This window comes from Triturus cristatus, chromosome 3_2, assembly GCF_964204655.1.
Source record: "Triturus cristatus chromosome 3_2, aTriCri1.1, whole genome shotgun sequence".
NCBI classification, from domain to species: domain Eukaryota; kingdom Metazoa; phylum Chordata; class Amphibia; order Caudata; family Salamandridae; genus Triturus; species Triturus cristatus.
The window spans coordinates 316,409,548-316,437,507 of record NC_140584.1 but is presented as its reverse complement, the minus strand read 5'-3'; the positions used below and the strand labels follow the sequence as shown (position 1 = coordinate 316,437,507).

At 45.2% G+C, this 27,960-nt stretch overlaps 1 protein-coding gene across 1 annotated transcript in view; it reads left to right on the top strand.

Annotated features, from left to right (window-relative positions):
• Positions 1-27,960, top strand: part of LOC146857261 (uncharacterized) — a 161,999-nt gene that overhangs the window by 55,801 nt on the left and 78,238 nt on the right. Inside the window, exon 3 of the mRNA XM_085647772.1 lies at positions 23,893-24,648. Within this exon, the coding sequence (XP_085503898.1) occupies positions 23,893-24,648 (756 nt within the window). The remainder of the gene's footprint in view (positions 1-23,892; positions 24,649-27,960) is intronic.

Below are 27,960 nucleotides of genomic sequence, written 5' to 3'. Positions count from 1 at the left end.
AACATTGAAATTGATGAAAAAAAAGAGGTTAATGGTCAGTCATAGTTATGAAATCTTTTGTTTTCCCTCTACAAACCAAACTTAAACTACACACTTTTAAAAATTCTAAAGTGATGTATCAGGTATCCTCCACCTTTAAATTATTATAAGTAGTACACATGCATGCACACTGTTTTCAGCTTGCTAACCAAACATTATTGTTCAATAAATGGATGATACTGCAATTCAGCCCTGATTAAGCGCACTACGCTGGTGATTTTGATATATATATATATATATATATATATATATATATATATATATATATATATATATATCAATCAAACAAGGTGCCTGCTGAGGAAGAGCCCACGACCGGTGAGTATTCAGCTGCCAAAATCTTTATTGAAGGCACTGCAAACAGGGAAACCTGATGACATCAAAGGTAAAATCTTGCTCCCGACGCGTTTCGTGCTCGATAGCACTTAATCATGGGCTGCAATGTTCAGAGTTCAGGAAAGCGGCAGAACGCAATTTAAGGCATCTGTGATTAACGAGGATCCCGCCTCAGTGGGCGTGGCCACAACCAGTGGCATCCTGGATCATGTAGTCTCTTGTATCACCCCAGTGGGCTGCATGCCGCTTCCCAAACGAATAGTGAAAAATGTTCCCAAGTGGGTTGAGTCTGTCAGTGTTCCAATGCTGCGGCGGACTTCTCCTTCAATAACCAGCCACCGGTATCCTTTCGCCGGAGGGTCAGGTGACGCTCCAGCAGGTCTGTGTACACAGCAAGGCTCTTCCGCGGTCCAGGCGGAACCGCTAAACATCAATCAAACAAGGTGCCTGCTGAGGAAGAGCCCACGACCGGTGAGTATTCAGCTGCCAAAATCTTTATTGAAGGCACTGCAAACAGGGAAACCTGATGACATCAAAGGTAAAATCTTGCTCCCGACGCGTTTCGTGCTCGATAGCACTTAATCATGGGCTGCAATGTTCAGAGTTCAGGAAAGCGGCAGAACGCAATTTAAGGCATCTGTGATTAACGAGGATCCCGCCTCAGTGGGCGTGGCCACAACCAGTGGCATCCTGGATCATGTAGTCTCTTGTATCACCCCAGTGGGCTGCATGCCGCTTCCCAAACGAATAGTGAAAAATGTTCCCAAGTGGGTTGAGTCTGTCAGTGTTCCAATGCTGCGGCGGACTTCTCCTTCAATAACCGGCCACCGGTATCCTTTCGCCGGAGGGTCAGGTGACGCTCCAGCAGGTCTGTGTACACAGCAAGGCTCTTCCGCGGTCCAGGCGGAACCGCTAAACATCAATCAAACAAGGTGCCTGCTGAGGAAGAGCCCACGACCGGTGAGTATTCAGCTGCCAAAATCTTTATTGAAGGCACTGCAAACAGGGAAACCTGATGACATCAAAGGTAAAATCTTGCTCCCGACGCGTTTCGTGCTCGATAGCACTTAATCATGGGCTGCAATGTTCAGAGTTCAGGAAAGCGGCAGAACGCAATTTAAGGCATCTGTGATTAACGAGGATCCCGCCTCAGTGGGCGTGGCCACAACCAGTGGCATCCTGGATCATGTAGTCTCGTGTATCACCCCAGTGGGCTGCATGCCGCTTCCCAAACGAATAGTGAAAAATGTTCCCAAGTGGGTTGAGTCTGTCAGTGTTCCAATGCTGCGGCGGACTTCTCCTTCAATAACCAGCCACCGGTATCCTTTCGCCGGAGGGTCAGGTGACGCTCCAGCAGGTCTGTGTACACAGCAAGGCTCTTCCGCGGTCCAGGCGGAACCGCTAAACATCAATCAAACAAGGTGCCTGCTGAGGAAGAGCCCACGACCGGTGAGTATTCAGCTGCCAAAATCTTTATTGAAGGCACTGCAAACAGGGAAACCTGATGACATCAAAGGTAAAATCTTGCTCCCGACGCGTTTCGTGCTCGATAGCACTTAATCATGGGCTGCAATGTTCAGAGTTCAGGAAAGCGGCAGAACGCAATTTAAGGCATCTGTGATTAACGAGGATCCCGCCTCAGTGGGCGTGGCCACAACCAGTGGCATCCTGGATCATGTAGTCTCTTGTATCACCCCAGTGGGCTGCATGCCGCTTCCCAAACGAATAGTGAAAAATGTTCCCAAGTGGGTTGAGTCTGTCAGTGTTCCAATGCTGCGGCGGACTTCTCCTTCAATAACCAGCCACCGGTATCCTTTCGCCGGAGGGTCAGGTGACGCTCCAGCAGGTCTGTGTACACAGCAAGGCTCTTCCGCGGTCCAGGCGGAACCGCTAAACATCAATCAAACAAGGTGCCTGCTGAGGAAGAGCCCACGACCGGTGAGTATTCAGCTGCCAAAATCTTTATTGAAGGCACTGCAAACAGGGAAACCTGATGACATCAAAGGTAAAATCTTGCTCCCGACGCGTTTCGTGCTCGATAGCACTTAATCATGGGCTGCAATGTTCAGAGTTCAGGAAAGCGTCAGAACGCAATTTAAGGCATCTGTGATTAACGAGGATCCCGCCTCAGTGGGCGTGGCCACAACCAGTGGCATCCTGGATCATGTAGTCTCTTGTATCACCCCAGTGGGCTGCATGCCGCTTCCCAAACGAATAGTGAAAAATGTTCCCAAGTGGGTTGAGTCTGTCAGTGTTCCAATGCTGCGGCGGACTTCTCCTTCAATAACCAGCCACCGGTATCCTTTCGCCGGAGGGTCAGGTGACGCTCCAGCAGGTCTGTGTACACAGCAAGGCTCTTCCGCGGTCCAGGCGGAACCGCTAAACATCAATCAAACAAGGTGCCTGCTGAGGAAGAGCCCACGACCGGTGAGTATTCAGCTGCCAAAATCTTTATTGAAGGCACTGCAAACAGGGAAACCTGATGACATCAAAGGTAAAATCTTGCTCCCAACGCGTTTCGTGCTCGATAGCACTTAATCATGGGCTGCAATGTTCAGAGTTCAGGAAAGCGGCAGAACGCAATTTAAGGCATCTGTGATTAACGAGGATCCCGCCTCAGTGGGCGTGGCCACAACCAGTGGCATCCTGGATCATGTAGTCTCTTGTATCACCCCAGTGGGCTGCATGCCGCTTCCCAAACGAATAGTGAAAAATGTTCCCAAGTGGGTTGAGTCTGTCAGTGTTCCAATGCTGCGGCGGACTTCTCCTTCAATAACCAGCCACCGGTATCCTTTCGCCGGAGGGTCAGGTGACGCTCCAGCAGGTCTGTGTACACAGCAAGGCTCTTCCGCGGTCCAGGCGGAACCGCTAAACATCAATCAAACAAGGTGCCTGCTGAGGAAGAGCCCACGACCGGTGAGTATTCAGCTGCCAAAATCTTTATTGAAGGCACTGCAAACAGGGAAACCTGATGACATCAAAGGTAAAATCTTGCTCCCGACGCGTTTCGTGCTCGATAGCACTTAATCATGGGCTGCAATGTTCAGAGTTCAGGAAAGCGGCAGAACGCAATTTAAGGCATCTGTGATTAACGAGGATCCCGCCTCAGTGGGCGTGGCCACAACCAGTGGCATCCTGGATCATGTAGTCTCTTGTATCACCCCAGTGGGCTGCATGCCGCTTCCCAAACGAATAGTGAAAAATGTTCCCAAGTGGGTTGAGTATGTCAGTGTTCCAATGCTGCGGCGGACTTCTCCTTCAATAACCAGCCACCGGTATCCTTTCGCCGGAGGGTCAGGTGACGCTCCAGCAGGTCTGTGTACACAGCAAGGCTCTTCCGCGGTCCAGGCGGAACCGCTAAACATCAATCAAACAAGGTGCCTGCTGAGGAAGAGCCCACGACCGGTGTTTGCAGTGCCTTCAATAAAGATTTTGGCAGCTGAATACTCACCGGTCGTGGGTGACTGTACGGGTGAGTGAGTGGATTGGTGTGTAGACCTAAGACTCTGTGAGTGGGTATGTACTTATTGGTGTTGGAGTGTCTATGGTTTTGAGAATGGCAGTCTGTAATTTAGAGTGGGTGTATCAAAGGTTATATTAGGGTGTGAGAAGACGCATCAAATTATCACATGGATGATGTCATCAGTGATGTCATCAGTGATGTCATTTGAGATGTCATCAGTGATGTCACTGACCATGTCATGAGTGATGTAATATGTGACGTCATAAACAGTGCATTGCGGGGGTGCGAGTTATAGTTAGCTGAACTAACTATAATGGGGGAATTTCAATGGTTTTGTACGAGGGAACTGTCCAGCTAACTATAACGCCCCTGAAACCTATGGTTTTTTCAGTGAATTTCAAAGGTTTTTTAAATGCTAATTCCTATCTATAACTTATCTCTAAACCTATGATTTTTAATGATTTTCATACGATTTCTAAATCTTTATTATTCAGTGTATCAATTCCTTTAATTATGTTTTTTATATTGTTTTTCACCATTTTTTTAAGTTTTTGTTTTTACTTATTTCTTTTAAAAATTAAAAAATATTATTTGTTTATAATGAATTTAAAAAAAAAATATTTGTAATCCCAAGATTCGAGCAACCTATGCGCACCTTTCTCAATCCCTGCACGGAACATAGTCGCCATTTTACGATTGTAGTGTAGGATCCGCGTACGGTGTGCGTTGGGTACGTATTTTCATGCGCGATTGCTATGCGACCGGTACGCGACTCCAAGCCCATACGCGCCACATACGAAGTACGTTCCACGACGGTCGCGCGCTTCCGCAAAACGTCATGTGCGTGTTTGATGCGGTGGGTGCACGAATCCCGCGAAATATTTTAAATGTCAAAAAACATATATATATATGTATTTCATGTGAATATTAAGGGAAGACATAATCTAAGCTACTCATAAAATTAATATATTTTTACTTCTAATCCTATATTGCTTTTAAATGCAAGTTTGCGAATTTGCGTTCGGTGCGTGCTGCCTATGCGCACGGTGTGCGGATCCCATGTGACCTGAAAAAAAGAGATTTGATTGGTTCATGAGACTTCCTATTCTAACTATTGAAAGACCCCACCCATTTCATACATTCTTCTTTGCCCTTCTTTGGAGGAGCATCTCTCTGCTGAGAAGAACTTTTTTTGACTAAGTTTACACTTAGATCAAACTTTTTTTTCAAAACAATAATAATAATCCACATTTGTAAAGTACGAACAATCACCCGTAGGGTCTCTAGGCGCTGGGGGCCGTCGGGAAGATTAAGCAAGCTATTGCCCAGAGTCACATGGTGCTGGGCTAATCTGTCGCCGGCGCCGGGGATCGAACCGTGATCCCCAGATTCCAGAGTCAGTCGCCCTGGCCGCGGCGCCACACCTCTTCCCTTGGCCCAATGGCTTCAGGGCAGCAGGCATCTCCAGCATCTGCTCATTCATCTGAAGATGAATTTCTAGAAGAACCACCACGCCCAGAAAGGTACTCATCTGTGTTATGGACATTTTTCACTTTTTCTGAGGGGCAAACCAAAACTAATGCCACCTTAGTGGCATGCAAGATTTGTCAGCGAGTGTTCTCCTGTGGCGATCCTACCAAAAAGTATTCATGTGGTACAGCCAGCATGAAGAAGCACCTGAAGACCATGCATCCGGTCAACCTGGCACGTGAGAAGTGCCGAAGAATGCGAGTTGTTCCTGGTCCTTCAGAGGCATCACAGCCGAGTACTTCGAGGGTGGATCCATCTGCCCAAAACTTGGACATCCTTCTACAGTTTGCCATATTAAAAGTCCTCTGCATAAAATGCAATGCTGTCCTTTGCTATGGAGAGCAATCCATTGACCTCATTTGTAGAAAGCAAGAAAACCATCATTGCTAGTTTTTTTGTTGTTTTTTTTTCCCTGAAGTTCATTGTTTTGTTCCCCCAGTTATGTTTTTTCCTTTTTTTTCCCAGAAAAACCAAAAAATATTAAAAAATTGTTCAGAAAACCAAGAAAAAAATATTTTAAAAAAAGTTCTTCTAAGAACTAACTTTACTGGTTTAAAACATGAGCTATATTTGTTTGTTAGTGTGTGAAAGTTTAGATGAATGTATGTGTAGTGCGTAATTGACTGAACAAAAGCATTAGTAGCGTATGGTGAATGTAAAAGTGCAGAACTATGAGGAGCCTCTTTAACTGCAGTGTGCTGTAGTACTTCCGAAGCACAGGGATGCAACATATGTACATAAATATGTTTCAAATCCTTTATACATCTCCTGTGGAGGAGTGTGGCTCAATGGTTAGAGCGGCAAACCCTGAAGCAGAGTTCTTGCCAGGGACCAGGGTTCGATTCCTGCCTCAGCGGGGCTCGGGCTCAATTTCCTCGGACCTGTCTATTCTCGCCTCGGTGCCTATTCTAATCACGGGCCCCATGCTGCAACTCCGGGCAATAGCTTGCTTAGCCTCCACACTGGCCCCAACAGCACTAAGGATGCCTGGCTTCACCCTGGGGGTGCCCAGGAGTGGACACTTCACAGGGAAAGCCAGGAGGGGTTCCACAGCGGTATGAGTATCTGTGCAAGGAAACCACAAAGGCGACACCGCAAGGTGGCCGTCTGGTGACAGTGCGCTCTATAAGTACCTTAACATTTACATTGACATTACATTTAACACCCTGACCTCATAATAGTGCACTGTGGTGGCAATGACCTTGGCACTTTGACTGGGGTAGGTCTGAAAATGCTTATCAAGGACACCTTTGCAGAATTGATTTCACTTTTTCCCAAAACTGCCTTTGTGTATTCTAAATTTCTAACATATGCCAAAGGCAGAAATGGAACTGGTCCAATCATTTTTGTCCACTGATTGAGAAAGCTAGGAAACATGTGAATAAATCTGTTTCTGCTGTTCTCCGAGACTATAGAATGGGGTCCATTTACAATAACAATCTGCGTTTTCATATGCAAGGGATGTATAGGAGTGATGGAGTACACTTTACTGATGAAGGAAACAGAGTCTTCCTCAACAACTTTAGACTCTGTATAGGTACTTACTTATAAGTACCGAAAACTCTCAATGAACACAACGCTCTTTTTAGAGCCACTCAAGAACGCAACAGATAAGCTTGATGTTTATCTCCCAAAACTTAAATTTTATTTTGCTTGGAGTCGCGCTAGGAACCGCGCACCGTACGCGAGAGAAATCGTGCACCCAACGCGATAGGATGCGCAACTCCTAATTTTACCGTTAAAAAAAAAAAAAAAATAGCCCCTATCACTAATTTTTATTATCCCCGGGGACCCCATCCCCCGGGGCTTATAAAAAAACGTTGTGGACCGTGGGGGAGCCCCAATGCCCCCACGGTCCCAGCCAGCTCCCTGCATCCTTCGGGAGCCGGCATTGCTTTTCCACATGGGGAGCTGCTGACATGCAGCTCCCCGTGTGGAAAAGCAATATGGTTTGGATTTTGAAAGAGAGAGCAGGTTTCCCTGCTCACTCTTTCAAAATCCAAATGAAGTTTGCTATGGGTGGGCGGGAGACTCCCACCCTCTCATAGCAAACAACAGTGTCCTGGGCGTGGGCACCCCAGGTCACTGCAGGAGCCAGCCCTGGGGGGTGGTGGTCCCCAGGGCCCTCGAGGGCTCCAGGAGGGGGGCTACGCAGCCCCCCTCCCTCAATAAATAAAGCCCCGGGGGTGGTGGTCCCCGGGGCTTGGGGGGGCCGTTCAGCCCCCCACCCCATTTACTTTCTAGCCTTGGGGGGTAGCAGTCCCCAGGGGGCCCCCCATTAATTCTTACGGATTTTGCCCTGGGATTTGGCCCCCCCGGGGGCTAATTATTAAGGAAGCGCCGAAGCCCGCGCTTCGGTTTTATTTTTTTTTACGGCCGGCTCCGCGCACCCTGTTTGCATTTTGCCGTTTTATAGAAAAAAAAAGGGGTCCTGGGAGTCCTTCTGGGACCCCCTAAGCAAGTCTAGAGGGTAAGAGTATTTCTACCCTGCTCCCTTTATATCTTTTACACACTTATTTCCCTTACTTCTTCAGCCGCGCTTCTACCGAGGCACAAAATGGCTGCCAACAGTTCCTGGTTTTGAATGTTGACAGCCACTTGACAGCCAATTAGCATTTAGCGCGTGATCGGGAGGGTGCGCTCATGGTGCGCAGAGGGTGTGCTCAGGGTGCGCAGAGGGTGCCCGGATCCTCCCAGGTCATAGATATATATGTGCTTTTAACTGTAATTTTCTCAGAAACTGCTCAACAGATTAACACCATTTAAGCAAAAGGCACGAGTCTGAACTGAGGACTACCTTTTTGCCAAATTTGGTGTAATTCCGTTCAGCAGTTTGGGCTGTAGCTGCGGCTAAAGGTCCTATGGAAAAATGCATGGGGAAAATGTGTTTTGGGATCCCCCTTTTTTCTTGGCCCCCGCTTGACGAATCACCCCCAAACTTTCAGGATAGGAGCGGACCGGAGTTAGCCAAAAGTTTGGAAAATTTTGCAAAGATTCATCTACCGGCGCCAGACTTATTGGGAATAGAATGTTGCGGATTTCCTATGGAAAATAGATCCTAACTATAACTACCTACTGGCGACCGCCAGTAGGTAATATATATATATATATATTCACTGAAAAACCATAGGTTTCAGGCACGTTATAGTTAGGAATTAGCATTTAAAAAACCTTAGAAATTCACTGAAAAAACCATAGGTTTCAGGGGCGTTATAGTTAGCTGGACTTTTCACTCGTACAAAACCATTGAAATTCCCCCGTTATATAACTCGCGTGCCCGCAATGCACTGCTGATGACGTCACATATTACATCACTCATGACATGGTCAGTGACATCACTCATGACATAGTGAATTAGTGAATAAATGGCTTAGTGAGTAATGTTTAAATGTGTAAATATCTGCATCAGTCTCTCACTTTGTGTATAAGTGGCTGCATGGGTTGGTGAGTAGCTACATGAGTGTCTATATAGGTTATTAGTTGGTTTTTTGAGTATCAGTATGAGTGTCTGAGTGTCTGTATGGTTCGGTGGGGGCTATTATGTAGTACATAGGTGCATGAATGAGTGACTCACTGTTTGTATGTGTTGAAGACAGCATGTGTGCAGGACTGTATGGGTGGATAAGTGTGTGCATGGGTGTGTTAGTGAGTGATAGATTGTCTCAATAGAGGCTTTATGAGTAACTACATATGTTTAAAACTAGTATATGTGACTATTGGTGTATATAAGTGAGTATATGTGAGAGTGAGAGATTGAAAGAGTTCCTGTATGAATAAGTATGTGTTTCTATAAGTGATTGTTTAAAAGACTAAGTATGTGTAAGTTTCTGTAGGAGTAAGTGTGGTGGTGTGTGTATAACTGTATATGCAAGTAAATGGATGTTTGATTCTTTATTAGCATGAGTGACTATGTGTGTGAGTAACTCTATGGATGAGTGGTGTTGTGTAACAGGATGTATAGGTGTGTGAGTACATATGATGAGTGAGTACATGTATGAGTGACTGTATAGGACTGTTGGTGAATGAGTGTATGTGTATGTGGATCTTAGAATTACTGAATAGGTTGTTGTAACTGGTATTGGTATGTCCATTGTTTTGAACATTGTAGTTTGTATTTTTGAATGTGTGTATCAAAGGTTATATTAGGGGAAGAGGAGGTCTGCCACTCTATCACAAGGATGATGTCATCAGTGATGTCATTAGTGATGTCATTTGAGATGTCATCAGTGATGTCATGCGTGATGTCACTGACCATGTCATGAGTGATGTAATATGTGACGTCATCAGCAGTGCATTGCGGGCGCGCGAGTTATAGTTAGCTGAACTAACTATAACGGGGGAATTTCAATGGTTTTGTACGAGTGAAACAACAACAAATCGCCCTTTATGGACTGAGTCAAGACACGACCATTATATGCAAGCCGTCGGACAAAGGGGGGAATATTGTTCTTCAGACTCAAGAACAATACAATAAGGAGGCTCATCGACAGTTGTCAGATGCACAATGTTACATGAAAATTCATGAAAAGGAATACCATCAAAGCATCACAGATTACCACCTTCTTATATCTGATTGGCAGAAAAAGGAAATGCTCAAAATGGAGGAAAACCTTTTTTTCAGACGGCTTAACCCCATTATCCCCACATTTTATCATCTTCCAAAAGTACATAAGGACCGTTTGAATCCACCTGGTAGACCCAGTGTAGCATCACAAGGGAGCCTGACTGAATGAATGTCTATGTATATTGTCTTCTTTCTGACACAACATGTACAGAAATTTAAGTCATACATCAAGGACACTAAGGGCTTCCTGGGACATCTTAAAATGATACAGTGGGTTGAGGGTGATCTACTGATGGTACTTGACATTACCAGCCTCATACATGCATCTCACACACTGATGGTCTAAGGGCGGTAAAATATTTCTTGGATAATTGGCCCCTAAAATATCTAAGACACAATGTGCTGTTGTTAAACTTTATTGATTTCTGTCTTAACAATAACATCTTCCTTTTCCAGAGTCAACTCTATAGACAGGTCTCCGGGATGGCGATGGGCACCTGCTTCACCCCCAGCTATGCAAATCTTTTCGTGGGCTGGTGGGAGGAGCAGGTGGCCTGTGCCGAGTCCAACAGTATTTGGACGGACAAGATTGTAACCTGGCATCATTACATCGATGACCTGTTTATTGTCTGGAGTGGGTCACTTGAGACAGCACTGACCTATATAGAGAGATTGAATTCCAATGAGATTAATTTAAAATTCACAAGGGAAGTGAGTTCTACCTCTGTGAAATATCTGTGTCTCATTGATTATGGGAGGAAGGACAGTTGTGCACTAGGTTGCACAGGAAGGAAACGGAGGGGAATTCTACCCTCCACACCTCTAGCAGCCACCCCAGGAATCTTATCAACAGTATCCCCTATTGGGAACTGTTGAGGATCAAACAAAACAGCTCCAGTGAATGGGAGTTTCAGTTGGCTGAAGTGGAGGGTCAGCAACATTTTAGTGTAAGGGGTTATGGTCAAGAAGTCCTGAACACAGCTTTACAGCGAGTTAACTCCCTGAAGCGGGAAGAGTTACTGCATGAAATCAAGAGAGATATGGCAAACACGGAGGAAAATTAGGGCAAGTTTAGACTGATAACAACCTATTCAGAGAATGCTGGGGATTTTAAAAGAATACTACGGAAAAATTGGCATACCCTTTTGGCAGATACTCTAATAGGAAATGACCTACCATCTAATCCTCTGGTAACTTTCAGAAAGACCAACTCATTGAAAAACAACTTGGTACATACTTATCAAATGGTAGAGACACCTAGATCTGTGTTAAGTCCGTTGCAAGGGTTTTTCCCTTGCGGAAAGTGTAAAGCCTACAAGGGTAGCAAGAAGGTGTTGGCCTATGATATTCCTGCTGTCAAGGGTTCTAAACAAATCAGGAAATTCCTAACGTGTACTACACCATACACAGTATATTGCCTGAAATGACCATGCAGCCTTAGATACATTGACAGCACGATCCATCCAGCCAAAGTTCGGATCTTAGAACACATGAGGGCTATAACTAATGGGGATGAAGCCTACCAGTTGCGTGGCATTTTAACAAGGAACATCGGCGCAACAGGGACCTTCATAGTTATTCTTGCATTGATCACATACCAGTCAATGCTCGGGGAGGTGATAGGATCTTGAGGCTAAGGCGGTTAGAATCGCGGTATATCATTGACCTCCAGACTAAGGCCCCGCTAGGATTAAATAGTAGGGAACAACTGGCTATTCATTTAGGAGACTAAATACATTGGTTCTCATGTATTCTGATCTTTACTTCTGTGCAATATTAGGATGATTCTGAGAATATGTATGAATTTGAATATGTCTATATATGTTCTTCATATTCCGACTAGGACTGATAACTGATTCTGATTCTGATCTCTTTTATTCCTTACACTGATTTTTGATTTCAATTTTAGGTTTGGGTACTTGAATGTATCATTTGATTAAGGATGTTTGGTTTCTTTTGATTCTCTACTATGAATTTTCATTGAACGTTTTGAAATCATGCTCCTGAATGAAATTCTAGAGAAATTTGAATTATACAAAGCTTAATTATGAATTTAAATATTTTACTGCTTTGTCCACCACCTGTATGTCAATGTAATGGATTCTTTTATGAGGCAACAGTTCTATTTTCCTTTCCATTGAGGCTTCATGGGTATGAACATAATTTTAAAAGCCCATTCAGGGCATGGTTGGAGAGCGAGAGAGCCAATGCTTTACCAGTATGGGTTGTCACTGTCGTATTCAGGGGTACATGAGCGCACAACAAAACCCATCCACGGTGTAGTTAAATATCGTGGGAGTATCTGTATATACAGATGTTACGGATGATGAAATGTTATTTAATGACCGTTATGATCAAGATCAACATGCGATAATTATCAGACTTACATTAAGATAATTGCGAAAGCCGTTTTAATGTCATTTATCCTTTGGTGTATGCTCTTAAAACTCCCCAGCATTGCGATATGATATGCATAGCGCAAGCCTTTGAAGTATGATCAAAATAGCGCTGATATTTGCATTGGTTTTGTCTACTCGCTCATATGAGGATTAGTCCTTTGTTAGTGTTGCCTCAGGAAATTGTGATGTTTAAACTGGTGGTGAATGGCGTTTCACGGCAAACATCGACAAAGGCTGTTGCCGAAACACATCTGTGCCTGTGGTTCTTAATAAATCTTTGAACCTGCCCCCGCGAGTGCTGTCGTCCTTGGAAGAGTTTCCTGGAGAAGTGTGTAGCGTGATGGATATGCGGGAGCACCCCCGCATGACTGGCACCCGTCTGCGAGTGCATTGAGCTGGTGCACGAGTGGAGCAGTAATACATATATATATATTTTTTTTCAAACAAACAGTCCCAATTTGGCGTGCACTTCACACAGCAGGTGCCCAGGTTTCGAGGTCGGACTTAACCCCTTATTATATTATTTTGCAAAGAATCACCGCACTCCTCCAGTTTCAGATTGTCAGCTTGTTTCTTTTTCTGCGCAATAACCACCATCACCACCACCAACATTTCGACCACGAAATGGTCTTGTTCACGGTTAACGTGAGTCCTTCTTCTCTTTTCATTATATAGGTGTGCCATGCTAGCCCATTATGAGGCATTATGGGACTTGTAGTGTTCTCATTGCCAATGTTCATTTCTGGTAACATTTGTTCTTGTTTTTAAGTACTTAAATTAGATGTTATTTTTCACATGTGGGAAATGAAGAGTTTTCAATCTCTAAGTGAGAATTGTGATTTCATATTCGTGCATTATTCAATATTGTATTTTTTGTCTCTAAGGGTTTTGTAAATGTCTCTGTATATTTGCGTCATCTTACGGGATATTTATAGACTGTCATGTATTTACCGCAACTCACATCTAATTTACCCTCCGGTCTCCAGCTGTATTGTTATGATTGCAGGGGAGGAGTCACCCATCACAAACATGCTGCCAACTAATTGGTTGAAGAATGGCCAGAGCCCATTCAGGGCAATAAAACAATATATCATATATACTTAATATAATTAATATTGGGGTATGATAGAATATATGCGGTCAGAAACTAGCCCATACAGGGTGGCATAATATCTCAAATAAGTATGGGTCCCGGGGTACCCATTCAGATTGAGACCGACAGAGACAGTTACAATCTATGAATGAGTGGTTATGTAAATTGTTTCTCTGCACAGTAGGAATTTGCCTTATTAATACATAAATGACTAAATGGCATTGAGGAAATTTCACCATTGATTAATCATTGTATTGAATCTCCAGTCGAACAAATGTACATGAGTTGCAGGGACTTCTCGACATTCCAAGTGTATGTCGAATTGCAGTCATATAGTTGATGTGAGTCCTTTGTCTATTATAATGAACTTTCTTCAACCAATGAACTGAATTCTATATAACAAAGTGCCAAGATTGGCGGCAGCCAACTTTGGGAAAGGCGTTTGCCAAAATGATTCTGCTTGCACCTTTCTTTTCTTCCCTTAAAATACTGGAAATCGGTCTCTTGTGAGGGGTGACTATTTATTGAAAATGGAATGGAGTTCACCCTCACGCTGTCGAGGACACACCCATGAGGGCAGAGGTTGTGGTGACCTGGATCATATATATATATATATATATATATATATATATATATATATATATATATATATATTATCTACTGGCGGTCGCCAGTAGATAGTTATAGTTAGGACCATGTTTCCATAGGAAATCCGCAACATTCTATTTGGAATAACTTTGACGCCGGTTGACGAATGCTCGCAAAATTTTCAAAACTAATGGGGCGCTCCGCTCCGCTCCTACCCTGAAAGTCTCGGGGTGATTCGTCAAGCGGGGGCTGAGAAAAAAGGGGGGTCCCAAAACGCGTTTTCCCCATGCATTTTTCCATAGGACCTTTAGACACAGCTACAGCCCGAACAGCTGAACAGAGTTACTTGAAATTTGGCAGAGAGGTAGTCTACAGGTCAAGGATGTGCCTTTTGTAGGTTTGGTGTAAATCTGTTCAGTATTTCCTAAGAATGCGCGGCAAAAAATAAATAAAAAAAATACAAAATCCATATTCTCCCCCCCCCCGTGTGCAAAAGTTGCCCGCAGGGCACCTTTTGAGCACGGCATATTTTTCAAGTGAACATTTAATAGATAACCTTTCACAACGAAGCGCATAATATGTCCTCCGTGTGCGGACGGTGCGCGAAGGGCATCGTGCGTACATGGCCCATCCAGCGTAACGTGGGCACGCGGTGCGCGTAGCGCACCGCGTGCCCAACGTGCGTGCACGGCACTAACTGCGTAAAGTGGGCGCGCGGTGCGCGAAGCGCACCACGTGCTCACTGTGCGCGCACGGTGCGCAAAGCGCACCGTGCGCGCACGGAACGAACTGCGTGAAGTGGGCACGCACGGCACGAACGGCGTAAAGTAACTTAGCATTTAATAAAACATACAAATTCACTGAAAAAACCATAGGTTTCACACACGTTATAGTTAGGAATTAGCATTTAAAAAACCTTGCAAATTCACTGAAAAAACCATAGGTTTCACACATGTTATAGTTAGCTGGACATTTCACTCGTAAAAAACCAATGAAATTCCACGTTATAGTTAGTGCAGGCAACTATAACTCACGCGACCGCAATCCTCTGCTGATGCTAATACTGTATTTAGACACTTATTTGCCCATGTCTTCTTCCATTAAATTTTAGCTATACATAACTTACAAATATTTTTTTTCATAAAGACACATATGTCATCAGCAGAGGATTGCGGTCGCGTGAGTTATAGTTGCCTGCACTAACTATAACGTGGAATTTCATTGGTTTTTTACGAGTGAAATGTCCAGCTAACTATAACATGTGTGAAACCTATGGTTTTTTCAGTGAAAATATATATATATATATATATATATATATATATATATATATATATATATATATATATATATATATTTTTTTATATTTATTACCTACTGGGGGTCACCAGTAGGTAGTTACAGCTAGGACCGAAGGTTTTTTTTTCTCCAATAACTTTGGCGCCGCTTGTTGAATCCCCACAAAATGTTCACAAAACTTCCCCTTTTTCGTTCAGCTGCTGTGTTGAATGATACCAAATTTGACAGAAAGCTAGATGGGGGTCCAGAAGGCGTGTTTTATGTGATATGGTGCAAACCCATTCAGTAGTTTCCAGTGGAAGCGGGCGCAGGTAAGCACTGCAGGGTGATGGGGAGTTGGGAAGTTGACAGACGACAGACTAGGTAAAATTGAATAAATAAATAAAAATGGAATAAATAAATAGGTAAAATTGAATAAATAAATACAAATTTAATAAATAAATATACCCTATACCGTCGCCTGTCACCTTCCCCCCTGCCACGCCCTGCCCCCTCCACTACCCCACCATGATTACCTCCATCGGACACGACTGGTACTTTCAGAGAACTTAAAGTTTAAAAAATATAGAGATCTGGGGATGTGTGTCCTTGCAAAGGACTTGTGGATCCTACTAAAATTTAACTGGCTGCCAACATTTCAACCAGGAAGTGTTGGCAGCCATCTTGGGACTCGACTTGAAGCCGAGTCTCAGAAAAAAATAAAAGGGGGCATGGTAGTTATAGCCTGCCTGACCCCCCCAAATATGGTAGGGGTGTCCAACAGGGACCATGCTGGGGTTTAAATGTTTTGGTTTTTATTTTGCTGCAAACTTGCGGGTGGATCCAGGAACCTGCAGCACCATTTTAAAAAAAAAGATGTGCAGGCTCCGGCGCGTCTTTTTTCTAAAGCCCCAGGGTGGACAAAAACCAGGAGACATGTGGGTAATCAAAGAAGGGGCTCATGGGGCCCCCCTCCTAGGTTTTTCTTAAGCCCTGGACCGCCATCTCACCAGGGCACAGAACAGTATAACTGCAGGAGGGTACTCAGCCCAGGGGACTGACATTTCCCAGGGCACATACATTATTTAATAAAAAACACACTTTGGGGGAGGACATGCGGCCTCCCCCGCAGCCCCAGGGGCCATCACCTCCATGGGGCAAAGATATGAACACTGATGCGGGAGGCCTGCCTAACCCCACAGCCCCGGGGACGCCACTTCCCCGGGGCTAAATGAAATATTATTGGCTGGGGGGCTCTGGTCCCCTCATGCAGCCCTGGGGACCACCTCCTCCCCAGGGTGTAATTAACATTTGAGGGGGGCCATGCAGCTTCCTCGGTTAAGACCTAGATGGCCCTGGTGACTGCCATCCCCCAGGGACAGCTCCAGCAATGTCCCGGGGTGTCCACCGCCACAGTTTGCTATGACTTGCTCCCGCCAAACCATGCCAAACCTGCTCTGCTTTCAGCAAGCTAGAGCAAAAAATGCTCTTGCTTGCTGAAAGTGGAGCATGTCTGTTTCTCTTCCCGCGGTCAAGCGAGCTGAGAAACAGACACATTGCTTTGAGATCCAGGGAGCTGCCTGTTAGCAGCTCCCTGGGTCTCAAAGCAAAGCTGGCTGCTGCCGGAGGCAGAAAGATGACAGTGACTGTGGGGGCCTTTATGCTCCCCCCCACAGTTCCCAACATTGAAAATGTGGGTGCCCGGCGTGGGACCAGGACACCCACACTACAGGCCTTGCCCTGTGGGGTGGGGTCCTCGAGACCGAAATAGGCTAGGAGGGGGGCCGCTTTACATAAAACATGTTTTTTTTTTAAGAAAAGGCTGGGCTCCGGGGCATGCGGTCCCCAGGCAGAAAAAGGTCCAGGGAAGGTGGTCCACATGACCCTTTTCCTTCATTTAAAAAAAAAAGAAAATAATTTAAAAGGAAAGGCTGGGCCCAGGGGATGGGGTCCCCAGGGCCGAAATTGACTCGGGGGGGGGGGGTCGCGTGCCCCCTTCCTTCTTTTTATAAAAAGGAATTTTAAAGAAGGGCAGGCTTTGAGAGATGAAGTACCCGGGGCCTAAAACAGTACAGGCAAGGGTGGCCACGCTGCACCCCTTCCTTAAAAATAGAAGAACAAAATAAATAAAAAAGCTGGCAACTCACCAGAGGCCCTGCCCTGTTTCTCCACCCCTCTGCAAACTCGCCTCCTGGCATGCTGCTGGTGGAGGATTGAAGTCCCCTTGGCTGCTGGGGGTTCTTAGGGGACAATAAGACCTTCTGTTTAGGGGTGGGCGGAATTTGCGGAATTAACCTTCGCAAATTATCGCGAGAATGTTTAAAATTATCGCAAACAAGCAGAAATATCGCAAAGATGCGGAAGTTTTTTTCCGGCATGTTCGCGAGATTTTCTGCATGGTTGCGGGTCGCCAACTTACCCATGTGGTTGCTTGCGGGCGCGGCCATCTTGTTTTGAGTTGTTCTCGCGGTGCATGATCGCGAGAAGAAAGACGTGATCGCGCGACGCATGACGTCACTGCGGGCGCGAACTGTCGCGAGACAGCGCAAATGGCTAAAAACAATACAACATCTCATGGAGAACGCGACCGGATCAAGAAAACTTGTCGGCGAACGCAGGGATTCAGGTAAGGCGATCGCGCGCGCGCGAGAATGTATCATTTTACAGCGCGAGCAAGAAACAAATTATCGCCAAGCTGCGGAAACCGGAATTTTTGACATTTTCGCGCTCTCCGCGGAACGCAAAAATGTCAAATTATCGCAATTTCCGCGAACGGAACGAAATTTTTGCCCAGGCCTACTTCTGTTACCGCCAGTAAGCCCCACACAGTGGGAGTGCTGAAAGGTGGTCAGAGGCCATGCCCCCATTCTCTACCACTGCAAATGTGCCTCAGTGCCCTGTTGTTGGGGGATGAGGTCTCCTTGTCTCCTGGGGGCCTCAGGACTAAAGTGGACTTCTTTCCCCAAGCAGCAGTGTGCCAGGAGGTACGTTTGCAGAGTGGTGGAGAAAGGGGGCATAGCCTCTGATGACCTCTCAGCAATCCAGCTGTGTGGGTCTTACTGGAGGTAACAGGAAGGGTAGTTGGCCCCCAAGGATCCTCAATAGCCAAGGGGACTTCCTCCCCCTACTACTAGTGCACCAGGAGCCGCGTTTGCAGAGTGGTGGAGAAAGGTGGTGCGGCCTCCTACGAGGTCTCAGCAATCCTGCTCTGTGGTACTTACTGGAGGTAACAGGAGGTGGAGTTGGCCCCCAAGGATGGAGGCCAACTACACCTCCTATTACCTCCAGTAATTCCCACACAGTGGGATTGCTGTGAGGTGATCAGAGGCCATGCCCCCTTTCTCCACCACTCTACAAATGTGGGATTGGGGGATGAATTCCACTTTATTCCACTTTATTCCTGAGGGACTGTGGGGACAAAGAAGCCCTGTACGCGTCAAGGTAGCCATATCGTTGTTTTCCGTCAGTCTACCTGGCGCTAGCTGTTGGTTGCACTCACTTCTTTATAAAAGTTTTATACGGTTTACTTGCTTTAAAATTGACTGTCACTCGTTTTTGCTGAGCACTAAATATTTTTAGCTGAAAATTGTGAAATCACCCACCAGAAATCTTTACCTGTTCTTTGCACGACAGCGCGTAGCCCTTCCGGTCACTCCCCGGTCCACCACGGGTTTCTGTCCCGATTGAGTAGAGGGAGCTCACTTCCGGTACTGGGTCAGCGCTCCAGTCTCTCTGTGCCTCACTCCATAAAACCCGATGCAAAGCGAAGCGCGCAGCGGACGCGTCAAGGAAGCCATATTGTTGTTTTCCGTCAGTCTACCTGGCGCTAGCTGTTGGTTGCACTCGCTCCTTTATAAAAGTTTTATACGCTTTACTTGTTTTAAAATTGACTGTCACTCGTTTTTGCTGAGCACTAAATATTTTTAGCTGAAAATTGTGAAATCACCCACCAGAAATCTTTACCTGTTCTTTGCACGACAGCGCGTAGCCCTTCCGGTCACTCCCCGGTCCACCACGGGTTTCTGTCCCGATTGAGTAGAGGGAGCTCACTTCCGGTACTGGGTCAGCGCTCCAGTCTCTCTGTGCCTCACTCCATAAAACCCGATGCAAAGCGAAGCGCGCAGCGGACGCGTCAAGGTAGCCATATCGTTGTTTTGCGTCAGTCTACCTGGCGCTAGCTGTTGGTTGCACTCGCTCCTTTATAAAAGTTTTATACGCTTTACTTGTTTTAAAATTGACTGTCACTCGTTTTTGCTGAGCACTAAATATTTTTAGCTGAAAATTGTGAAATCACCCACCAGAAATCTTTACCTGTTCTTTGCACGACAGCGCGTAGCCCTTCCGGTCACTCCCCGGTCCACCACGGGTTTCTGTCCCGATTGAGTGGAGGGAGCTCACTTCCAGTACTGGGTCAGCGCTCCAGTCTCTCTGTGCCTCACTCCATAAAACCCGATGCAAAGCGAAGCGCGCAGCGGACGCGCGCAGCGGACGCGCGCAGCGAGCGCGCCGGCAGCGCGCCGAAGGCGCGCCAAAGGCAAGCCCGTCTGCGCCCCTCCGTGGCCGACCGGGCTCAGGGCCCAGGATCGCTGGGCTGGACTCCCCAAACTCTGTTACCTACTCGAGAGAAAACCTGCTAGCTATCAGGGGTCACGCTAATAGATGTTGTGTCCACCCTATCTCCTTGGATGCTCCTAAAGATAAGTGTCCCCACTGTGGTTACAACTTTGCCCGCAAATCCATTACCTCGCTCCCCGCAAGCAAACAACTGAACATGGCCTTGCTGAATTGCAGATCACTGCCAAAGCACGCCATAGAAATTTTTCTACTATTAGACGAGTCAGAAATAGACATCCTATTTCTCACAGAGACCTGGCTCTCACCCAACTCAGACCCTGATGTGATTCAAGCACTCCCCCCGGGTTACGTGATCCAACGCCTTGACAGAATAGGCAGCAGAGGTGGAGGAATTGCTATTATTCATAAAGACCAGTTAGTCTGTCGTCTCCTACACAGCCTCCTGCTGGACTGTGAAAATATTCAATTCTCCATCCAAATTACCTCTCTAGTTACCCTCTCTGGGATCCTTATATATCGCCCTCCAGGACCTCCTGGAAAATTCTGCAGCTCGCTACTTGAAACCTAGCCTGCACCTCGTCTAATTTTACTCTGCTTGGAGATTTTAACTTACATCTCGATGAGCCCTCTAACAAAGTGTCAACTGACCTTATGCATGATCTCGCAGTGTATCAGCTCCACTTGAAAAACCACCTTGTCACACACGCGAAGGGCCACCTTCTTGACCCTATTTTTTCCAATATTAATGAGCTAGAGGGATTGGACCCCATCCCCCTTCCCTGGTCAGACCACTTTCTGATCCCTTTCGTCTGGCAACTCCCCCAGACACACACCCCCCTGGTGTCTTCACGAACCTGGGCGCGACACTGGCCCAGACTTAGCATCAAGAACTGGACCCACGAACTCGAACGGACTATTCCTAGTCCCGACCCCAATCCGGTAGTCGCAAACAGAAAGTTTCACGCATGGATTGAAAACTCACTCAACATTGTACTCCCCCGCAAAAACAGTCTGCAGAAAAGTGGTCCTAATAAATGTCCCTGGTTCACTCCTTGCCTTTGCACCCAGAAGCAAGAATGTAAAAGATTGGAACGAACCTGGAGAAAAGATTACTCTTACGAGAAAAAAGTTGCCTATAGAGCAGCTAAAGCTGCCTATAAAACAGAAATTAGAGCAACATAGACCGCCTACTTTGAAGAAAAAATTCAAGCCTCAAGCAACTCTTCCAAAGAAATCTTCCGAATTATAAAAACACTCACACGCACCACCGACCCCCCACAGGAGGCAGACCCCACTGGCCGTCACTGTGAAGACCTGGCAGGTTTCTTCTCCTCAAAAATTAACAAAAATCCTCAACCTTCTCCCACCCATCACGACGAACGATGCTTTGAACCCGGAACCCCTGGAGAACTATAGATGTCTTGATTCTTTTGCCCCTATCTCAGAGGAACACCTTTGCCACATCTTAGAGGCAATAAAAAGTTGCTCCCCCTACGACCCGGCACCCTTCAAAATCCTTAAGCAGGCACTGCCTACCATTATCCCTCCCATTACCAACTTGATCAATGCCTCCTTAGCCGCAGGCACAGTCCCCCAGGACTGGAAAAAGGCGATGGTGAAGGCACTTTTAAAGAAACCTCACCTCGATCCTTTGGAATTGGGCAACTATCGTCCTATCTCGCTGCTCCAAGGCATTAGCAAGGCCGCGGAAAAGTATGTCAATAAAATACTCTCAGCCCACCTGGAAACCTCTAACCTGCTCCACTTCTCACAAACTGGCTTCCGCCCTGGTCAGGGCACCGAGACGGTGCTTATTGCGGTGGTTGAGGAATCTCGGAAAATTCTGGACGCAGGAGGATCCTCAGCCATCATCCTTCTAGACTTGAGCGCCGCCTTCGATATGGTGAACCATCACATTTTAATTCACCGTCTCAGAAACGTGGGAGTGACGGGTACAGCCCTATCCTGGCTGGAATCATTTCTGGAAGACAGATCCTTCCAGGTATTTGAAGGGAATACTCAGTCTCAACCTGTCCCTCTCTTATGCGGAGTACCGCAGGGCTCCTCTCTGAGCCCTACCCTTTTTAATGTTTATATGTCCCCATTATCTCAGATAGTCTCTCTGTTTGGAATCCAGCTGATCACCTACGCTGACGACACCCAGCTCATTGTGGCTCTGAATCAGGAAGAGCAGTCCTCTATAAATCTTTACTCATGCCTTAAAGAAATTAATAGCTGGATGGCCCTCTCCCATCTTAAACTCAATGGGGACAAAACAGAGCTCATGTTGCTGGGTAATCAAGCTAGCTTCATTCCCAGCATATCTTGGCCTACAGGCATGGGACCTGCACCACTACCCAAACAAGAAATAAAAAGTCTGGGCATATGGTTAGACCAGGATCTCACTTTTATGACACAAGCAAGGAAAACTGCGGCTACCTGGTATGGTATACTCCGCACTTTACGAAAAGTACTTCCCCTCTTGCCCCCCCCCACCCAAGAAAACTTGTGGTTCAGGCACTTGTTTTGTCCAGGCTGGACTATGGCAATGCCCTTTACCTGGGCGCACCGAGAACAGTAATCTCTAAACTTCAGATCGTTCAGAACTCAGCCGCTAGGCTTCTCACCAAAACTAATAGCCGCAGTTCGGCCAAACCCGCCCTGCACACACTGCATTGGCTTCCAATACAGGAAAGAATCCATTTCAAGACCCTCTGTATCGCACATAAAATTCTCCATAATAAAGGCCCTCAAAAACCTTCTTAAACCCTACAAACCCACAAGAAATCTCCGCTCAGATCAACTTCATTTAGCAGCAGTCCCCAGAATCAGAAAGGCTCGTTCAGGAGGTCGCCTTTTGTCTTACAACGCCCCGAAACTCTGGAACACCCTCCCTCTTTTCATCCGCAAAGAAGCCAACCATCTGTCATTTAGGAAACAACTTAAGACCTGGCTATTTCCGTAAATTCCATCCCCTTCTTGACTCTCTCCGCAGCGCTGGGATGCCTCCGGGTAGCCATGCGCTATATAAGAACATCTTCATTCATTCAAAGCAGGATTCCTGCGAGCTAGTCAGAGGCCCCACCCCCTTTCTCCACCAGTCTGTAAACAAAAGTACTACTTAACAAAACTATAGAAGTTCACTGAAAAAACAAAGGGCACAGGGATGTTATAGTTATGAATTAGCATTTAAAAAACCTTAGATATTCACTGAAAAACTAAAGGTTACAGGGACGTTATAGTTAGGCTGACATTTCACTCATACAAAACCGCCGAAATTCAGCCGTTATAGTTAGTGAGCTAACTATAACTCGTGCTCACGCAATGCACTGCTAATGACCTCACATATTACATCACTCATGACATGGTCAGTGACATCACTGATAAAATCATGGATGACATCATTGATGGCATCTCAAATGACATCACTGATTACATCATCCAGTGACTGTGAATATTTTAAAACGTTTATGAGTGTTAAATAAATATACCAAGGTGTTTTGGTGAATTAGTGGGTGTATGAGTGACTGACTCAGTGGGTGCGTGACTAACTGTATAAGTGAGTGATTTATATACACACATATAGCGACCCTTGGCAAAGATGTATTACATTTTGTAGACTGAGGATGAAACCGTTTTTCAGTTGTGTAGTAAACTAAGATGATATGGACACAGATGGTTAGATGGATTCTACAAATGTAGAAGTGTGCTATTTTAGCCTATACATCATTTTTGTAATTATAGGATATCATTTGGTACATTGTATGAGTGCATACATGGAAAATCAATTAACACAAACAATGCAACTGTTACGCTGTTTTTCTTTACACTAAAATCAACTTTATTTTTAATAGAACTGGTGTGATGTGTATGTATTTATAAGCCTGAATTTTGATTCTCACAACCTCCTGCAAGTAGTACTTCTGAATAATATTTAAGGTGGTTAGAATTTGATTCCTGTCCCCTGTATTGAAAATTTGATATTTACGTGTCCAGACATTAATATTACCAGCCTTTCTTTCCTCCCCAGATGCTGCAACATCATCCTACTGCTCCCCAAACGCCATCCCACAACAAGTCGGCACGGTGCCTAGCCCTACGTACGTGTCCTGTGTCTGCAAATCAGGGTTCTGCGGAAACGGCATCAGCTGCTACCCTATAGTTACCGGCACCACGGACAAGTGCTGCGTCCCCGGGAGCACCACGTGGAATACTGCGATGAAGAAGTGCGTTGACGTCAATGAATGCAACAGTGCCACTCTAAACAAGTGCGCCCCTACGACGTCCTGCACAAATGTCCAAACTAATTACGTGTGTTCATCGAGCCGCACGCTCCCGTGCAGCCCAGATACTTCTCCCTGTAACGACAACACTGACTGCGTTAAGATAGATGGAACTAACTCATGTGTCGACCCCTGCACTAACCACCAGATGATAGAAGGCCCCACTCGTCTCTCCAGTACCACCTCCACTGGCGTATTCCAAACGGATCGGTATTTATTCGGCTGGTACCGGTTCACGGGAGTTTCGGGAGTGAGGATGCAAGAAGGCTGCATTGGACCAGTGAGGTGTGGCTCGGCGCTGCCCTACACTCTCAAAAATGGAAGCCACCCGCCCTTGGGATCTGGGATCCAGACCGTGAAGCTGCTTGTGAACTCCTTGTCGTCCTGCAGTGAGAGCAGCTCCATCCTGATCAAGGCCTGTCCGGATATAAGCGGGAACACGACCAATGGGTTCTACGTCTACAAGTACTTGGGGCTATTTTCCTTCGACGTTTACTGCACCGGTAAGAGGAGCACAGAGTGGATGAATGAATCAGTGAATGAACCAACAAAGGGGTGTTTTGTCCTAGTGTATAGTAGCACAAGTGAGTGACGTCTGGACACTCCAAAGGAGAGATGAAATGAAAGAGAAAAGAGAGTAGCTGCTGCTGGCGCTTGGCAAACCACCCACTTGAATGTTAGCTGTCAATCATGCCATAAAGATTAAAGGGATTTAAGTTATTTATTAAAATAATGCGAAAACCCTGATTTTAGTGTGGAATTCAACATGTAGAAAACTTTGAAAACTATGAGCTGTAGCCATGGTACTCCTGAGTATTGCGGGAAGTTTCTGTGAGAGAAAAATGTCACGACGCTTCAGAAACTAACACCCAGTAAACTCAGGGCTAGATTTATCACGCTTTCCCGCTGCAAGCCGCCTTGCTGCGCTGCATGAAAGGGAAAGGCCAGGGCCGCACCACATTTATCAATCAATCAATACAAAACTTTATTTCGGACAAAATGTCCTAAAAAGTACATAAGAATAAATAAAACAATATAGTTGTACATACAATTTCAGATTGAGAAAATCATCGAATCATTGAGTCATAGAATTAGGACAGAAGTAATACAGTTTTTGTCGGAGAGTTCATGGAACAATAAATATATAATTTAAGCTTAAAAAAGGCAATCTTCAATAAAAATAGGAGAAAAGAATCCTATATTTAATACTAGTGTATAAAAAATCAGTTAAAAATGCAATTCTAACATAAGTTTACACAATCAGTTTACATTATGGGATCTCAGAAGGGCCCTTCTAGTACACCATGTCGAAAATAAAAATCCAGCAACCGAATAAACTATTGGGATACCGGTGTCGGATTTCAATATCCTGTATGCTTCTAGGCACGACCTGGTGCCGAGGTTCCTGCAGATCTGTGCCAACCAGCGCCTTCTTGCCTTCTGGTATCCAACACAGCAGAAAAAAACATGCAATTCTGTTTCCACAGGAAAATCACGCATGGGGCAATGGCTCGGATTTTGTTTACTCCATTTGGATGTAAAACAACGCAGTGGAAGTACCCCGTGCCTGAATTGTAAAAAAAGCTTCCTGGCTGCAGGTGGAGTTATAAGATCAATTGCCGGTTCAAAACAGGAAAGTGATTTAATTTCTAAAAAGGCACTGGTACATTTCCCAACCCCGGAGGAATTATGGAGTTGTGCTAATCTATGCTCGCTATAGCAGGTCTTCATTTGGCCCTTTGATATTAGTAAACAAGCAGACTCGGGGTGATGCCAGCAATCTCCCAGACCCAGGCTAGATAGGAGGAATCTTATATGGTCGAACCATGGGATTTTCAGAGAACCACATGACCTTAATACCTCCGTAAGCTCCTCCCTGTAAGATGTAAGTTCGGGGGTTGTCCACAGACGACGCCAATACATGATGGGTTTGAGTCCTACAACTTCATCTATTGGAGTTATACCTGTATCTAGGCGTAGTGGGACCAAAGGTGTGCTACGGGGTAATCTGAATAATTGTCTTAAAAATTGGTTCTCCACCTGCAGTAATTTTGACGTATTTAAGTGACCCCATAATTCTGCACCATACAATGCTCCACCCCTTGCCTGAGCCCTATAAATTTCCAGAGCTGGGCTAACATTTCTTTTACTAGAAGTGTTAAAAACCTTCATGATCCCTCCTGAAGATTGTGCTAATTTTATGGTAGATTTAGTGGTATGAACCCCCCAATCCATGGACTCAGTAATTGTTAGTCCTAGATACACAAAAGAAGACACCCTTTCGAGAGATTTACCATGTAGGCATGGATTGGGACGTGTACTTTTTGGGCAGTTTAATGCCATAAATTTAGTTTTTTGAAGATTAATTTCAAGACCACGATCCCTACAAAATTCTTCAAAAATATCCAAAACCTTTTGTATCCCCATGGCCGATTTAGCAAACATCATGGCCGAAATTCTGCGGGTAGCTAGTTTGGGGGCATCTAAATCTTTTGCTGCTAAAAGAATGTCAATTAGGCCATTAATGTAAAGACTGAACAGGGTGGGTGCGAGAACGCAACCCTGTCTAACTCCACGGTTTATTGGAATAGGGGCAGTAAGATTGCCATCCTTCCCATACCTAATTTGAGCATAATTGCATTCATGTAAACGTTTAAAAAGATGTATTAAATAAACAGGAACCCCCATCTTGGCTAAAACAGACCATAACTTCTCTCTCGGGACCAAGTCAAATGCTGATCTAAGATCAACAAATATTAGAAAGAGACTACCTCCCTGTAGGCAGACAGTCTTCCAATGTAATAATTGGAGTCTTAGGACTTGGTCCAGGGTTGATAGTTGTTCTCTGAAACCAGCCTGAAAAATAGACAAGATATTCCTCTCCTCCATCCATGACTGTAGTCTAAGGAGGAGGACTCTCGCAAAAATTTTTTGAGGAATATCAATCAGACTTATAGGTCTGTAGTTAGTCGGGAGAAGAGGGGAACCCTTTTTGAAAATCGGAATGATTTCCGCACCTAACCAACTTTTAGGAATCTTCATGCCTTGGATAATTGAGTTAAAAAGCATCCTCAGATAGGGAGCCCAGATATCAGGTTCGCTTTTAAAAAGATCGCCGGGCATCTTATCCAACCCTGGGGCTTTTCCTGTTGCTATGCTAACTAAAGCAATATTGATTTCCTTTATAGAGATGATTAGAGACGAATCATCTTCAGATAAAGGATCCAAATCATCGTTGTTCATTACAGCAGAAATTGGTGAATCAAGCCCAGGGGCTTGGGCTACTTCAGGTTCCTTAGCATACAGAGATTCGAAGTGGGTCCGCCAAGTCTGTTCATCCAGATTGGGTTCAACCGCACTGCGAAGAACAGTTGAACCTGAATTAACAATACCCCAAAAAGTCCTCATGTCTCTATCACCCAATGCGGTTTTCATGGTAGCCCATTTTTCAACTTCCCAATTTTGTTTGGATTTGTTTATGACAGATTTATAATTTGCTCTTGCCATCCTAATTATAAGGCGATCACGATTTTTAATGGCTAATACCAATTCCTTTTTCGCTTTGCGACACAGACTGTCATACCAGGGATGGATGGGCTGTTTATTTTTTTTGCATATTTTTATTGGGAAAAAGAAATCATAAGTAATTTTACCCAGTTCTTCAAAATTTGATTGGACCAAGTGGATATTTGGGCTCTCATTAGTCATATTGAATAAATTGGATGCATCTTTAAAGACCGGGAGCAAGGCATCATATAAAGTGGCCATTTTTGTTTCAGAATCAATAAAATTAGACCATTTCACTCTCCTTCTAC